Source organism: Canis lupus, chromosome 10, assembly GCF_003254725.2.
Source record: "Canis lupus dingo isolate Sandy chromosome 10, ASM325472v2, whole genome shotgun sequence".
NCBI classification, from domain to species: Eukaryota; Metazoa; Chordata; class Mammalia; order Carnivora; family Canidae; genus Canis; species Canis lupus.
Window position 1 is genome coordinate 65,732,786 of NC_064252.1, and position 16,815 is coordinate 65,749,600.

General features: G+C 44.8%; 1 protein-coding gene across 4 annotated transcripts in view; it reads right to left on the bottom strand.

Annotated features, from left to right (window-relative positions):
- SPRED2 (sprouty related EVH1 domain containing 2) overlaps window positions 1-16,815 on the bottom strand; it is a 115,242-nt gene that overhangs the window by 25,516 nt on the left and 72,911 nt on the right. For 3 of the 4 annotated variants that reach the window (XM_025469556.3, XM_035721707.2, XM_025469565.3), the window contains exon 2: window positions 5,288-5,465. In XM_025469556.3, coding sequence (XP_025325341.1) covers window positions 5,288-5,465 — 178 coding nt within the window. Of the gene's footprint in view, window positions 1-5,287; window positions 5,466-8,371; window positions 8,405-16,815 lie in introns of all 4 variants that reach the window. The other variant, XM_049115590.1, reaches the window with a different exon arrangement.

Consider the following 16,815-nt stretch of genomic DNA (forward strand, 5'->3'; position numbering starts at 1 on the left):
CAGGGAAGCTCAGCAGGCCACGTAGGATCGCCGGCCGCTCTCCGTACCCTGACGGGCGCTCGGGCTCTGGCCGGTCACTCCGGGGACAGCGCTGGAGCGAACATCCTCTCCACGTCCCCAGTCCTGTCCCGTGCGCTCCTGGGAGGACTGTCCTCTCCTACCCCGACTCGCGTCACGGGGTCCAGGATGGCAAAACTATTATTTTCACAGAGTAAGACCTTTTTTGTTTTCTTTCTTGGCCTTTTCACTCTGAGCATTGCTGGCGAGGACGCGAAAGGCACAGCGAGTGGGGCTGGGGCGGCAGCGGCGCCTGCATGGGCGGGGGGGGGGGGGGGGGGGGGGGGGCAGCGAACTGGCGACCGCGGGGCTCGGCTTGGCCACTCAGGCCGGGTGAGGCCAGCTCACGTCGGCGTGTCCTCAAAGCAGTTAGCAGGTATTCAATCGGGACCCTTGAACTCGGCTTTTAGCCTGTGAGGCGAAACGGGAGGCGCACATGATGGGACTGTCCCCTCTGCCTCTGCCTTCAGTGCGCTGGGCGGTGCTGCTCTGCTGGAGAGGAAGCCGGCAGGGCTCCGGGCTCCAAGGATGCGGGACAGGGACGGAAGGGCGGGGCATTTCTCACAGCTTGTCCCGCCTGCTGCATATGGACGAAGACTGTCTCAAGGAAAGGTCCTTGTGCCACTGTTTCGGGTGTGACCTGGACTAACGGCCTTCTTCACGGATCACCAGGTTTCCTTGAAAGAACCACCGGCGGATGAACTACGGTTGACTTGGCCCCGGGATCTGGCAGATACTTTCTTGAAAAGGAACACGGCGAGCCCGTCACTTCAAGGCAAACAACTGGAGGCATCTGTTGCCGATACTAAAACCTGCACTTTCCAGTGAAATTAGAATTTTGGACAGCTTCCCAACATTTAACTTTTCTAATGATATTAGTGGTGATGTTGAGAAATGTTGACTTTCTGATACTATAGAGTTAAATGTATCAACATCTGGAAGATCTGCGGCACTCAGTAAACCATTATTTTTCAAATGACATGATGTTACAAAATCAGGGATGAGTAAAAGGTCCACTCAAAGTGAAAGATAAACCAGTAGATTTTACTGTAACAGTATGAAAAGTTCATCAATGTGGATTCAGATCACACATCTCAGAAACTACTTACTCCAAGCCGAGTTTTGGTGTGGTATCCAAGTACATCTACATCTAATATCCTGAAAAGGCTATTAATATTTTTCTCCCTTTTTGAACTACTCATCTGTGTGAAGCTGGGTCTTCCTCATAAACTTCGACCAAAACAACAAACGGCAACAGCTTGAAAGCAGGAGTAGATCTCAGAATCCAGCAATTCCCTATTAAGTCAGATATTAAGAGATTCGCAGAAATATAAAGCAATGCTACTCTTTTCCTCCAATTGTTTTTATTCTGGAAAATAGCTATATAGTGACTTGTAAGTAATTTTTAAAATTTAGATTTTAATTTCTAATATGGTAAAAATAAGTAGCTATACCTCAAAAAATGAAAGCCTTTTAGGGGCATCAATACATTCTTAGAGTAAAAAGGGATCCTGGGACCAAAAAATGAGAAACTTTGCTTTCCTTAAATCTTTGTGTCTAAGTCTAACACTCTAGGATTGGGTTTAAATATGAAATTGCAGGTTAAAAAGTACATACATTTAAAATGAACATCCTGCCAAATTGTCGCCCAAAGAGCTCTACCAGCTGGAACTCCCACCCAACGTGCACGTATGCTCACAGACCTGCACATGTACAACGAGTGGAATGACCAACCTTTTAGATTGTGATTCATCTTCACAGGGTGGTTTCTCATGGGATGTAAGGAGTAAACTTCTCTACTTTATCTAAAATAATTCAACTCAGAAATTTTACATTTATATATCATTTCTCAGGAAAACTTAATTGTCCCAGCTTAAAAAAAAAATTATCCATATAACCATTTCTGAATGAATGTCTGGAACACAGACTGTCCACACCGAAACAATGGTAGTTCTGTTCGCAGGCTTCAACTTATAATTCAAATAACAACAAGAACCAAAGTGCTAAATTCTAGAACTGCACTACGTTGGGAAAACTAGTGATAATGCTGTTTCTATCAGAAAAAGTCATTTCTGGTCCTAGTTGGAATACTACCAACTCTGATATACTATCCATCCAAAAATGATCTCCACCCTCTCCTCACCATTCCACCACTTTGTGTGTGGGGGGGAGGGGGTCCTTCAACAACCTATGCCATCTGGAGGCTCCCATGTGGGGTTCATGCCCTCTAATAGGCAGCTTGGAGGCCAAAGGAGTCACCACAACTCCAAAGGGTGTGTGTGTGTGTGTGTGTCGTGGGACAGGGCGGGGGTGGTGGGGGTGTCAGAGTTAAGTACCACCAAGTAGAAGAGTCCAGAATTTCCCAGAGTGTAAGGGGTAGAGAGATGGAGAAGCACTGGGTATATGGGGGTGTGTGATTTCAGTGTGAGGGCATCTAAAAGTCTGGAAGTGTAGAGTCACAGAATATAAAGGGCACAGCAAGAGAAATGGAGTGACAGAGAAACATGACAGGGTGGGGAGGATGGGGGGATGAGGCACACAATCCTTGTACCATAGCAACAAATAATAGGAGTTGGTCCACAACCAGGACTGTCATATTACCATGTAGAGTTAATGTGAGGGCCCAGATTTTGGCCTTATAATGAAATGGTTTCTAATGTAGGCTCTGCTAATGACCACGTGCTTAAGACCAAGGAAATGGATCACTTCTTGGAGCCTTGAGTTTCCCCACTGCAAGGTGGAGATAAAAAGTATCTTCCTCCTTCCGAATGTTACAGGAGTTTAACTGAGGTTTTATTTTACATAAAGGGCCTTGACCAAAATGGTAGAAGTTTACAATTATTAGGTACAAGTCAGTGGTTACATACAAGTTTGTAATTATATTTCTAAAACAAAGGGGCTGGATGAGACAATCTAAAGGCCATGCTACGTTGACATATTCTCTGACAAATTGTGAAACTATCAAGAAAAAATAGATCTAAAAAGACTTCGCTGCTCAGGCACGATAATTTGCTAACACAAAAGTAGTAATAAAAATAAAAAGGGAAGAAGTGGAAAAAAATCCTATTAAAATTTTTGTTGAAAAGGAACACCAAAACAAAAAAGTAAGCAACAAATTATAAGAGTATTTGCAGTAAATATGGCCGATGAAAAGGAGTATCTTTCTTATAGGAGAGGGCATGTATAGCAAGGAGAAAAATAAGGCCCCCAACGGACACGACAGATAATTCATAGCTGTTTAACAGGTAGAAAAACATCAATACCATTAGTGCTCAATGACATGATACCACTCTTACTCTGTCAAATTGGTCAAGACTTAAAATATAGGACCCTCCATGTGTTAAAGGAAATTCTCATCCATGCTGGTAGCAGTTCTTTGTACAAGTATCCAAAGCCATACAAATTTGACGCTCTAAATTATTCCAAGAAAATAGTAAATGTGGAGAATGCAGGAAGGTAATGCTGGGTGGGTGCGTGGGTGGGTGCCAGGGAGGAAAAGCACCTTAACAATGATAATAACCCTAAGGAGATGATCAAATAAACAATGTTGCATCAACCTGATACCAGCAACTAGAAAATTTGCTAAGGCAAAGCAAATGAGATACAAAATTGTTGGCAAGCTCCAAGTCAGAGCTATGTAAAAATAAAAATAAGCACATCAGGGAGAAACTACTAACGGCAGTTGTACACATGTGACTTTGGCTCAGTTTTAGGGTCAAAGTGACAGGTATCAAATACTGGTTCCAGGTCCGAAGGATGGGTCCCCCAAGAACAAGGGGAATTTCTGAATCTCAATTTTTTTCACTTATAATTATCCAGGCTATTGTAAGGACACGGTGATGTCACCTAACTAAAGGGCTAGTGTTGTATTTAGCACATGGCAGATGTCAGCTAAATGGTAGTTATCTTACTTTCTTACTGGTAGCGTGGTCATATTGCCTTTATTGAGAATATATTGCAAATAAGGACATTTTGATTATTTGACTAATGGGTAGGGAATTTCCTGAATGGACACCCTTCTTAAAATGAGCTTATGTTCTCCCTTTTAAACTTTCATTCATCTTCTTTCTGGAAACGAATCAAGTGTGAAAATAGCATTTCTGTTAATCTATATATAACATTTACAAATTGTCCTGTCTTATCTATTTGGTAACTTTTTTAAACAGAAAGAAGTGGTTGCAAAAGAAGATTACATTTGTACATTTAACACATAAAACTCAACAACACGCTCGCTGTCAAGGGTCTCAGACGTAACACGGACGTTTCCTGTGGAATCTTGCTATTTTCCCTGGTGAGATCCAATACGATCCTGCACGTTGTGAAGCAACAGTTGGCTTCTCAGTATAGACTCCAGGATCAAACAGGACAGAGAGGAGCAATGTTCAGGTTCAAGGCCACCAATTAAAAATAGGCTCGGACATTCAATTTTTCTTCGCATCATAGATTTCTTCCTAACTTAAACCTGGACACCCAAGTTCTTTCGTGGAACTGTAGGTTATGAACTACCAATGCTCCACTCGTGAAAGAGTAACGATCACTCTCCAAAGTACGTATTTAATAAGCACGTAGAATTATTAGAGATGTGTGATACCACTACTTTTATCCAAACATGTTTTATTCATTAGTGTATGAAACCAAAGCTACAGTATTTTTTCAATAAACAGTACTGACAAGTAACCACATGTCGGGTGACATTCAGCCTTCGCACCTGACCTTTTACCAGCCAAGCCTTGATGGCATGCTCCACGAAGAAACCCTACATTTAAAAAAACAAAACAAACAAGACAAACAAAAAAACACGAAGAAAAAAAAAAAAAAACCCGACCTCACAGCTCCCGACAGTGTGATTCAAAACAAAGAACACACTTCTGTTTTGAGTATCTTGTTACAGTGACAGAAAGACAGCGGAATTAATCAAAGACGCACAAAGACAGCCAAATACACGACTTCTAAGCACCTGCGGTGTCTGGAGTGTGGTAAAAAGTGCCTCCGCAGGAAGGCCAGGGTTTTGCATTTGACAACAGCTCCAGAGCTCTAACTTCCGAAGCTTTCACAACAGTTTGAAGTCAGAGAAATAAGGGGTGGGGGTGGGGGTGGGGACACGGGGGGGGGGGGGTGGGGATGACTGTAACCACCACCACCAAACCTATGAGAAGAGGGCTATGATTAAACATAAAGCAATCAGTCGTTTGCTGATTTAAAAACCCATGCGTTGCATGTCTGCCATTACCAGTTTGTCTTTCTGTCGTTCACCATGGATGAGAAAGCCGCTTCGTCCATTGCCTTCGGGGTGCATGACCTTACAGACCCCCACGCGACTGATCCCGCCTCCTTCCTGTGGGAACCATCCCCCGCTGGAGTCATCTCTGGTCATAACCACAGCCTTGACACGCACAATATAGCTGTCACTAAAACGACAACAAGAAGAACGGGGCATGACAATGGTCTGGCAGCTGCAGGACATGTTTCACAATGCAAGGGGACCACCAGCCAGCATGTTTCTGGACTCATCGAAAGAAAATCAATGCCTCGCAGCAACGGTAGAGGGTAGCTTCTCAATGTAAGGGGGGGAAACCCAACACTTAAACTAAACACACGGCAAATATACATTTTTAAAGACACCCAGTAATTCTTAAAAAAAATTGTGAGTCTTTGAAGACATACGCAGGCATAACATTCTCTAGTTTCTGGGCTGTATTAATAAAATAAATGAGCTCATTGCTGTAATTTGTTATCTGTAAGTTAGGAAAGACAAACCTATTAACTTAAGAGGATATTACCATTTCAACCCTTAAAACTTAGTTTACAATGAATGGCCTAGGCTTAACATTTTTTTTAAAACTAATAATCTTTTGATTTAGCACAAGAACAGGATAATTCCCTCCCGAATCGCACATTCACCATGCGATCATGTATGTAGGTGGGAAAGCATTTCAGTCCCAATACCCTCTACACATGTGTTGCCTTCTGTTTATGATTTTATTTTTTCCAGTCTAAACTTCAATTTCGCAAGAAGTTCTTTTGCACATTTGCCAAAAATCCTCTTTCTTCTCCAGAGACCAACTCTAGCTCTTTTCATTCTTCATCGTTTTTGGGGAAACGCGCTTGGGTGTCTCGGCAAGGCCCTTTAAATTCTCATTTGCTGTTTTCTTTCTTTGGACAGAATTCATTTTTTTACTCATTCAAACATATATTCACATCTTCTATATGCCAGGCACTGGGCCAGATTCTGGGGGAAATAACGATGCAGAGTTAACACAGAAGGCCTTCTGTCCTCGGGACTGAGGGAAGACCCTCGGCCACCCCCCACGCCAGCCAGCGCCCGGCCACTGCCATCTCCAGTCTACCAGAGGCCACCGCCCTACACCCCTGCTCACCCCGCACTCACCCAGGTTTCCCGTGACTCCCTTGTGCCTCAACTTTTCCTGTGACTCTACTCCCCTCCACCATGCCTCCGTGCTCCCTGATACCTCCTTATCATTCCTTTCATTTTTAAAACAGGTAAAATACATATGAGATAACATTTTACCTTTTAATGGTGAGAGTCTGGGGCACCAAGTACACTGCCATTGCTCTGCAGTGTCGCCACCATGGTCTCCAGAACGATGGTTTTCATATTCCCAAGCTGAAACTGCAGACCCATTCAACACTAACTCCCCGTACTCCCCCCACCCCACCCAGCCCTGCAGTCACCATTCTACTTTCTGTCTCTATGATTTTGACTGCTCTGGGTACCTCACAGAAGTTCCTTCCACTTTCTTAACCTGAATGGAAGCGTGTTCTGGGGCTGAGCTCCTGGGGCCCACGACTTGGGGCCACGGTCTCTCTCCTGCATCCCTCCACGCTAAGCCTAGAGGTGGGGCGAGGTGGGGCGAGGTGGGGCGGGGTAGTCCAGGCTACTGGCGTGCTCTCCAGTTCCTCTGAGACTCACAGGTCTGACCATGCCCCCAGTACCCTCCTTTTCAATCTTCCACAGACCTCTGGGCCACATCCCTTCCCTCATTCCAGGAAGACATTTACAAACTGTCCCTCCATCTCTCCACCATGATCCCTGCTGTGATTCTTGGTAATTTCCTTATTCATACAGAGGACATTTTTCTTTGGCTTCTTAGTTTCTGGAACTCTTCCTCAACGCCCTTGTCTTACCCCTAACCTATGTAACCCAAGCCCAGGTCACACAGCGACCTTGTCATCACCAGTCTCTGCATCACTTCCTTAAACTCAACCTCAAGCATCCTGCTCTCCAGCTACCACTTCCCAACTTTGCAGCTCACTCTCTCCACATTCCTACAAGTCTTCACCCCACTGGGACCAACCATCTATCGCTCTGACCACGTCCCCCGACCCCATATCTTTCATGTTCTCACTCGATTCACTGCTCAATTTATGTTCCATAATCTATCACAACACGCTTTTGTACAAAAACAACACATCACCCTCTCTTTCTTCACTGTAATGCTTGGTGAGACCCCAACCCTGGTGAAATTCCACCATCTACTTACTTAACTCCATGCCCCACCCAGGCTGTTGAACACGACTTTGTTCATAGGTCTTAGTTTTATTTTATTTCTTTAAAAGATTTATTTATTTATTCCTGAGAGACACACAGAGAGAGGCAGAGACACAGGCAGAGGGAGAAGCAGGCTCCATGCAGCGATCCTGGCCAGAACTCCGGGATCACGCCTGAGCTGAAGACAGACGTTCAACTGCTGGGCCACCCAGGTGTCCTTTTGTTGTTGTTGTTGTTGTTTTTTAAGACAAAGGTCTAGTTTTAATGTCACTAACCTCAAGTGGGCTCGTAAGTGCCCCCCAGCATGCTGATACATTTCCCTCATCTGTCCCCAAGAAGATCATTTCATAGGTCCACCTAGCCTGTCCCTCTCGGATGATGGATGAGCTTCCTTTAATTGCCCTGGGGAAATAGGCAAAGTCAGAAGGGACCTTGCACCTGTACCCACTATTACTCTGCACCAGTACTCTCTGACTCTCTCCTTTAACTATGGCTAAACCATCCATAGCCCAAGCCAGGGCCAACCACCCTACCTAAAATTCTTCTAGGGCCTAATAGTGCCCAAATTCACATTTTCACCCAGACCTCTTCCCTGAGCTTCAGGTCAGTAAAATCAACTGCCTAGGGCATCTGGCAGGCATCTCAAGCAACATGTTTCAGATTGAACTCTTAATTCTCAATACCTTCTTATTCTACTGGGTTGTCTCCTGGATATACAGCCAGAACCTACTTTTTATTACCCCCATCGACACTGGCCTAATCCCTGCTACCATCATGTTTCAGACTATTTCAACAGCCTCCTACCTGGCCTTCCTATGTCCACACGTGCCCAACGTCCTAAGAAAATAGAAAGGTGAGTCAGATTATGATACTTTCCTCAAACAAACCATCAAATAGCTTCCTACATTACTCCGAGTAAAAAAATCAAACTCAAGCACTTATCACTCTCTTCCTTGTTCTTTCTACCTCAGTCCCATTGCCCTCGTCCTCCATATTAAGCACACTATGACCTCAGGGCCTTGGCACTTGCTATTTCCCCACACACACCCTTCTCTCCCCACTAACTCAGCTCATTTCCTTATTTCATTCAGGTCTCTGCCCAAGATTAATTCATCAGGGAAGATTCTCTGCTTTATATACAGTAACACCCTCCAATCTCTTAAATCTTCTCATCCTTCTTTATCTTTCTACATGCTACTAAAACAACATCCACCCTATTTGCCCACTTTTCCCAACTAGAATGTAAACTTCATGGAGCAGAGCCTTTGCGCTTTTTGTTCACTGCTACATTCCTAGAACCCACAGCATGTGTTTTATATGTGGTAGGCTGTGGAATGAATGGGCTAGATACATAATATTTACATATTTAAATATTAAAAAGTTATTAGTAGCTAGCAAAATCTCCAAGAAAAAAATATTCATAGCATGCATTTTTTAAAAAAATTTTATTTATTTATGATAGTCAGAGAGAGAGAGAAAGAGAGAGAGAGAGAAGCAGAGACACAGGCAGAGGGAGAAGCAGGCTCCATGCATCGGGAGCCCAACGTGGGATTCGATCCCGGGTCTCCAGGATCGCACCCTGGGCCAAAGGCAGGCACTAAACCGCTGCGCCACCCAGGGATCCCAAGAAAAAAAATATTCAATACTCATTCGCTTATCAGCCAAAATAGCTTAGTTGGGATAGGATAAAGATTTCATTAACAAGAAAAGTAAATTTAATAATCAGGTGGTGTCTCTCATTAATCCGCTCGTCTCATGATTCAAACCCATATTCCTAATCTCTTGATAACATTCATTTAGATTAGTTACATGCAGAAAAGTTGAAAATACATTCCTCCCCCTCCCACCCATACTCCATTCATTCTAGAAAAACTAAAGGTCCCCAGAATTTGTAACTCTCCAAGATGAAACACACGGCTTTCTCAGATCTTCTGGGAACGTACTATGGGTTCATCCTGATAGGAAATGGCCAAGGTGAATATCTGAAACTCTACACACCTCTTGTTAAAACTTTTTTTTTTTTTTTTTTTACATTTTTTGGTGTTGCAGCTGTCTGCTGTCTCCTTTCCTTTGAGGGGATAAAGTAAACAGGGAAAAAGGGAAGTTGGCATTACTTATGTTGGTGCCATGAACTTACTTCCAAAGAGTATTCATTTATTGGAGATTTAAAAAAAAAAAAAATACTCCACCCCTTGGCCTCCAGACTACAGGAGCTGCTAATTCTGGTCTTTGCTTGCAGCCTGCCACATTCTCTCTGGCCCTAATTCCTCCTGTGTCCCTTCCCAAGAGCATAGACCTCTCTGTGATGGGGTGTGCGTGCTGGGGGGGTGGGGAACAGAGCCCCCCCAGCCCATCTTCTCCGGCAACAACCCCATCAGCCAGCATTAAGGGAGGCATCTGGCTATTTAAAACAAGCCAGGGGATAAAGTGTTGCACTAAAAGCTGTGAAGGATGTCTGGATAATCCAGCTGCATGGCCACATGCCAACTGCTTCCTATCTGTGCTGTATTTATGTTACTCAGGCACTTCACCCCACCCAGAACAGAAACATCAGTGAACTCAACTACCAAAAAGGTATACGGGACGAAAACTCCCTTCCTACCTTCCCTCTGTCTCTTTCTGGAAAGAATTAAACAACATGTTTAAGCCAGATGTTGGTTTGTTTGGGGGAGGATGAGACAGGAAGGGCAAGGGCAGATTAGTTTTTTTTTTTTTTTTTTTTTTAAATTTGCACAGGGAAAAAATGGTGCTGGTATGCTTCAGAAGAAATTTTTAAAATGCTATTATTGTCAAAAATAACAAAATTTTTAAAAAAATGCTTCTGCAAGCAGCAACTGCTTAAACCAGTGTAAGTCATTAGGATCTGGTGAAGTTCCACGTGTCGATCTAAATACCAAATGAATGGAGCCCTAGTGTCTGAACTGGAGCTCAAGTGCCCCAAAGACTCCGTGTCACTACATATGGGACCTGACTACTACCACCCAAACAGTATCATACTCTTTCAGTGCATTGTGAGTAAAAGTGGCTTTTATGACTTGAACTGGAGACCTGCTGTTTAAAGGTCATTTCTTTGAGGAAAAAGCTTTGCATTCCAAACACATGGGCTTATCTGTAAAAGTAAGATTTGTTCTATGATCTGTCAGTGTGCAACAGAGGGTGGGGACATCCTATGGCAGGATGGGGAGGCAAAACAATTTCAAAACTAGATTTTTTTTTTTTTTTATTTGGAGGTGTGGATTCCAAGGGGGCACACAGCAAGGTCTGGGTCTTTGGCTTTTATGTTCTAAGTTCTCTTCCAGATTCAAAGCAGGCCCTGCCTGGCCCACAATATAGAAGTAAACAAAGCAAACAAAGGAATCGTAGGACTTGGTGATGAGGCACCTCGGTCTGTAAATGCCATTCAGAGCCAGACAGGTTCAGTGGCACCCTGACCTCCGTAGCTGAAGAATCCTCTGGTGGAGCTTCAGGTTTCCTCATCTGCAAAAACCCCAGAGAGGATAGACCTGCTGGCATGTCTCAGGGGGTGAGAAGAGTGCTAGAGGCCAAGTGCTCGACACTGGGAAGTTCAGTAAGTTGCAGCCATCATAATTATTTTTTGCTAGACGTCTGACTTTGGGGACAAAACAGGTCCTCTGAAGACCAGCTCCCCTGGCCACAAAGGAGTGGGTTTCCAGACGGCCGGCCCTTTTCAGCTGGCAGAGAGCAGAGTAGCAGGGAGGCTGTCAGGCCCTTGACAACACAAGAAAATCCCAAAACGGAGCTCCTGCAGTTGTCAATGCAAGTCGGATTTCTAGACACTTGGTTTGAGGCTCCGTTTCGGGCACACCTGTAGAGGAAAAGAATTCCACCTGCCATGTGCGAGGCGGTGCCGTGCTCCTGCCCCTGCCCCGCTTGGCCCCAGGGACGGAGCCTGGGCCCCTTACTCGGCCCCCAAAGTGCCCAGGGCCCCCGCCTCAGGGCCAGCCCTCATCTGCCGAGGCGGCTCCTTTCTCTCCCCATTCTGCTCAGCATGCCTGCCCCCTTCCTTCCCGCTCGCCGCGACCAGACCCGGGGCGGGGTGGGGGGGGGGGTATTAGCCGGGATCCTGGCTCTCAGGCCCCCTTCCCCTGCACACCCAGCGGCTGCCCGCTGAGCCAAATACGACACAGGTCCTCCAGGGGAGCCAGGCGCACTGTCCCCCGCCCCCTCTCATCCTCGTGCCTATAGATTTTACAGAGTCTTCGATGTTATTGATCATATGCGTATATCAAGTATTCTATGTGTGCAGAAATAGGAAATACACGCCTCGTCATTTAAAAAAAAATTAGAATCGGGATGCCTGAGTGGCTCAGCGATTGAGCATCTGCCTTTGGCTGAGGGCGTGATCCTCGAGACCCAGGATCAAGTCCCCCACATCTGGCTCCCCGCATGGAGCCTGCTTCTCCCTCTGCCTGTCTCTGCCTCTCTGTGTGTTTCTCATGAATAAAGATTAAAAAAAAAAAAATTAGAATCAACAAATTATTTCAGCGGAATCAAATGCACCGAGAAGCCAGATATTGGTCATATGCTATTTAAGCAGGTGGTGGTTTCAGGAGGGGTGACACTTCAGTGAGTACCAACTACTTTATTTTTTAAAAGTGGACTGCTCTGGTCTCAGAAATATATACATTCTCAAATTACAGGCAAGAAGTTATCCATAATGTAGTTCTGTGCAGGGTGCTAACACAGTTTTCAGCTCTGTACCAGCCACTAGAGGTAGGACACTTGCTCTGTCCACCTAATGTCTACTAAAATGTGGAGTCTGTACAGTTAGGCCACTATAGAAAACCGTGGCACGAAAAGCCCACTAAACATGCTAGATCTTGGCAGCAGCCAATTCTGGCAAAGCCATCAGCTCTCCTCTCAAACACCGATGAGCAGGCATTAGAAGCATAGAAGGAATTTTCTGAATGTCCAACATTTGCTTCATAAAGAAAACTGCTTTGCAGGATATTGGAGATGGGGAAGCTGAAAAGTAGGCTAAGATTGCTTAAGAAAAAGCCCTCCCTACAGTTACTGAACATCTGTGACATCAGCCACACAGTCGTGCTGGGGACTGCCCTACCCCCGTGTCTGCTGGGAAAAGGACCCACATACTCGAACAGGTACTAACACCATGATTTTGGACGCCTGGTGTCAAAGCACTCTCCCCAGGGCCAGATTTACCGAGACAGGACATCTTCGTTGTACTGCTGCTTCTCTGAGACGCCACAGCTCATCTCGCCCTTGCAGAGAGCAAAGCCCCCAGAGGGTGTTACGACAGAGCTGTTCTATGTTCTATCTGCAGGGCCAATGCAGGTGTTTTAAAAATGGTAATGTAATGAGTTTCCAGGAACGGAACCCCAATATATAAATGTGGTACCCAAAAGGTCATGGTAGTAGTGGGTGCTTGTCTTACACTGACTTCATCCAGGAAGCAGCACAGGCTCCAAGCCTGGGGTCCCATGGGAGCCCCAGAGGGGTGTGAACAGGTTCTCCTCCTTTACTGTGTGCTGGGCTCAGAACCCGTGAGCGAGGGTATGAGAAAATGTTTGCGGAATCCCCACGTTAGTCTTGTCTGCTGTTCTGCAAAGTCACTAGAGCCCTCCAAGTCCCCCCCTCGGAGGGGGAGGTATGGGGCACGTCCCTTCCCATCCTCAAATGCCACATATGAACACAGCATCTTTGTTGTTTATGCTACCTAGCTACACTGAAGCGTATAAATAGACTCACTCACCCACACACCATTTTCTAATGCACATAATGGAAAGGGTTGCTTTCTCCATTATTGTGAAGGACACTGCCAGCAAGACACGAACGATTATTACTTTTAGTAATCTTAAAACCAAAGCTCACAAGTTCATTAGATACGGCCACTGGTATTTCTACGTTCCTATCGACACTGAATACAAAAATACTCCTTTAGAAAAAGGATCGCAAACTCCTAGTTGACAAAGCCAGTGAATGAATCTAGGCTTCAAAATAAATGCCCATACCCTGAACAGAGTGCCAATTTAGCCTGCTCCGTGCCTCTGTAATATCTTCCTTTAAGTTACAACACTGTAAATAGACACATTTTCTAATCTCAAGTGCTACTTTACACTTTCCGGCCTTAAGAGCCAAAGCAGCACGTGCACTGGACATTCTGGCACATTCTCTCTCACACGGGGCCAAGGCACCTGCCCTGTAGATGTCCTCAGGAATGGACGTTCTGCAGGGCTGGCCCACGTGGAGGGTACCAGGCAGCGTGCCATCCACCGCTCTGTTCCCTCTTTCTTTGCTGCTCTGTCTGGTGACCCGTAATGGCCAAGGAAAGGAAATGAAACAAAGACAGAAAAAGGACAAAGATCAAGACTGGACGTTAGACTCATACGCTTTACAGTGGCTTAACAAGGCCTTTGAGGAAATAGTTGAGGAAATACCAGAGGCACTGAGGGGTCCTCTGACATCCTTGCAGCCTGGGAGCACTGCCCTGGGAGCACACCCGACAGTTCCACCAGGCTGGAAAACCGGACAGCCGGCCGAGGCCAGGGAGAGCCTCTGCGCCCCGACCTCAGCCAAGAGCCCCCAGTCTAAGGGCCAACCTTTGTGGTGTGTGAATAGAAGGTGGAGATGCCCACAGCAGTGCGTGGGCCTGCCAGCAATCACCTTTCTGAGTTTCCTTCCCAGCAAGGTTTACAAAGTTATATTAAACTCAGTCCACTGTACTGAGCTCAAAATGAAATTTTTCATTTCACCTCTAACTTTTATCGCCTGTAGTTTGAACAAGTATGAATCCTCCACAGGAAAAGAGTGATTCGGCTGGATCCTACTTATCCTGCTCTTGGGTTTTTTTTTTTTTCCTTCTTCTTCTGTAAAAATCTTTTGATTTAATATATCAAATGTCTTAGGAATGGAGCTGTAGTTTCGAAAAACAACAAAACTTTTCCTGCCAACATTTAAACCCGGCACTTAGGGGCACCTGGGTGGCTCAGTTGGTTGGGCATCTGCCTTTGGCTCAGGTCATGATCTGATGTCCTGGGATTAAGCCCCACATCCCCACATCCCTGCTGAGAAGGGAGCCTACTTCTCCCTCTACCCCTCCCCCTGCTTGTGCTCTCTAATAAATAAAATCTTAAAAAAAAAATAAAATAAATATACCCAGCACTTAAATTCAGCAGCCACAAGAATACTAAATATATAATATCCGTGATGAGGAGTTGCTTACAACTAGGGCACAATAAAGATAAGGCATGAGGGCTGTTCTGCTAATATACAACCTAAAACCATAACACTGGGCAGTTTTAAATCTGGCAAATGAAGTGTTTGCTGAAGTAAATCTTAACTTTGCACGCGAAAAGGCAATTTCAGAAGTTGTATCAAAGACAGATTTTTTTTTTTTTTAATGGCTCTTTGGCAACTCTCCCTGCGTCAATATAACTTTCCTGAGCAAGTACCTCTTGAGGTAACTAATGCATACAGTTAGAAGAAAGGCCCCGCTGAGGTCAAGCCTGGAGTGATGGGGAAGGACAGGCTTGGTAGTTTACTGTGAGTGTGTGTGTGTGGGGATACACAATCAGTGAAGAAACTAACCATTTTTCTTGAAATTTGAAGACTCTTTGCTCTAATTCCTACTAATAGCAGAAATCCTAATTTCCTCACCCTGGGAGGGGGGGTGGGAATCAGGGAGCTGGAGATCCCTGAGCATGAGCCCTTAAATCCTAGGTGGGTGTCCTGGCCAACCACATGGGACCTCTATATTCTTATCTGTCCAGTATCTATATGGGGGTAATTAATTACCTTGATAGCAGGCTGTGGAAGAGTTTAAATGATCTGAGTTTTATTTTACTTTTTTAAGATTTTTATTTATTCAGGAGAGGCCGAGAGAGAGCGAGAGAGGCAAAGACACAGGCAGAGGGAGAAGCAGGCTCCATGCAGGGAGCCTGATGCAGGACTCGATCCCAGGTCCCCAGATCAGGCCCGGGGCTGAAGGCTGCACTAAACCGCTGGGCCATCCGGGCTGCCCTGATCTGAGTTTTAAAACACTGGTTCCCAAATATTAAACTCTGACAACAAAGAAGTAAATATGATACAATTTTTAATTTTTTAAAAAAATTACAATTCCACTGAATTCAACAAAGTCAAAAAATTTTCTGGAAAAGCTTTCTTTTGTAAAGCTCAGCATCAAATGATTCTCTGCTCTGTCACAAGTAAGAATTATACTAGCACAAAAGGGGTCTAACTCACATTTAGACTCTTGCTTTCAAGGCAAATCTATACCAAACAAGACTTCCAAACCCAAGTGGACGTGTTGCCAGCCTGCCTCTGCTCCTTGCTCCTGTAACCCGCACGCTTAGGAAAGGAATCATATCTGCTAAGGCTAGTTACTGAAGCAACAAGATTAAACATATACATGTATATGCGTGTGTTTTATTTCAATGTGAATTCTATCTCTGCATTATGCACAGATCATCTCGATGTTAACACGGGAAATTTTAGGTTCAGGCAAACCATTTTAGCAAGTGAGGGTAAGATTTTTTTTTTAAATCATAACAGCTTATTAAAGTTGTTAAAGTAGATACTGAAGATTTCTGAGTTTTTATCAAAAATCCTCAGAGCAGGGGGCATCCAGGTGGCTCAGTGGCTGGGTGTCTGCCTTCGGCTTAGGTCACGATCCCAGGGTGCTGGGATCCAGTCCTGCATCGGCTCTCTGTTCAGCAGGGAACCTGCTTCTTCCTCTCCCTCTGTGCAGGTGCTCACTCTCTTAAATACATAAATAAAATCTTAAAAAAAAAAAATTTCACCAGAGCAGGACAACTTGGACCTGGGTAAACTACTTTAAAAATATATGTATATTCGAACTGAAATATAATGAATCTACTTCTCAGACTGGAATAGTTCTGTCCTGAAGGGCCGAGTTTCAGGGTGATCACACAGTAGGAAGTGGGGGTGAGGGAGGCCTGGGAGGAGAGAGGCCGAAGTCTGAATCTAGGTTTATGATTTTGCTTTTATTGTCGGCTGCTTTGCTGAGCCCAGAGTTCAGTGGAGTTCATAATTAATCAAGATCAAAGGATTACTAACTTAAAACAAACAAAATAACCCACCCCTGAAGAACTCTTTCTTCTTCCCCTACTTTTTATTCCGAAAGCAATAATTTTCTTTGACTTTCCCTCTGTTTTACACACCCTTCCAAAAATGGTATTTACGATCCACATTTAAACCCCCAAAGGCCAGCTAATGGAAATGTCAGATTACTAGGGAAAATTAACTCT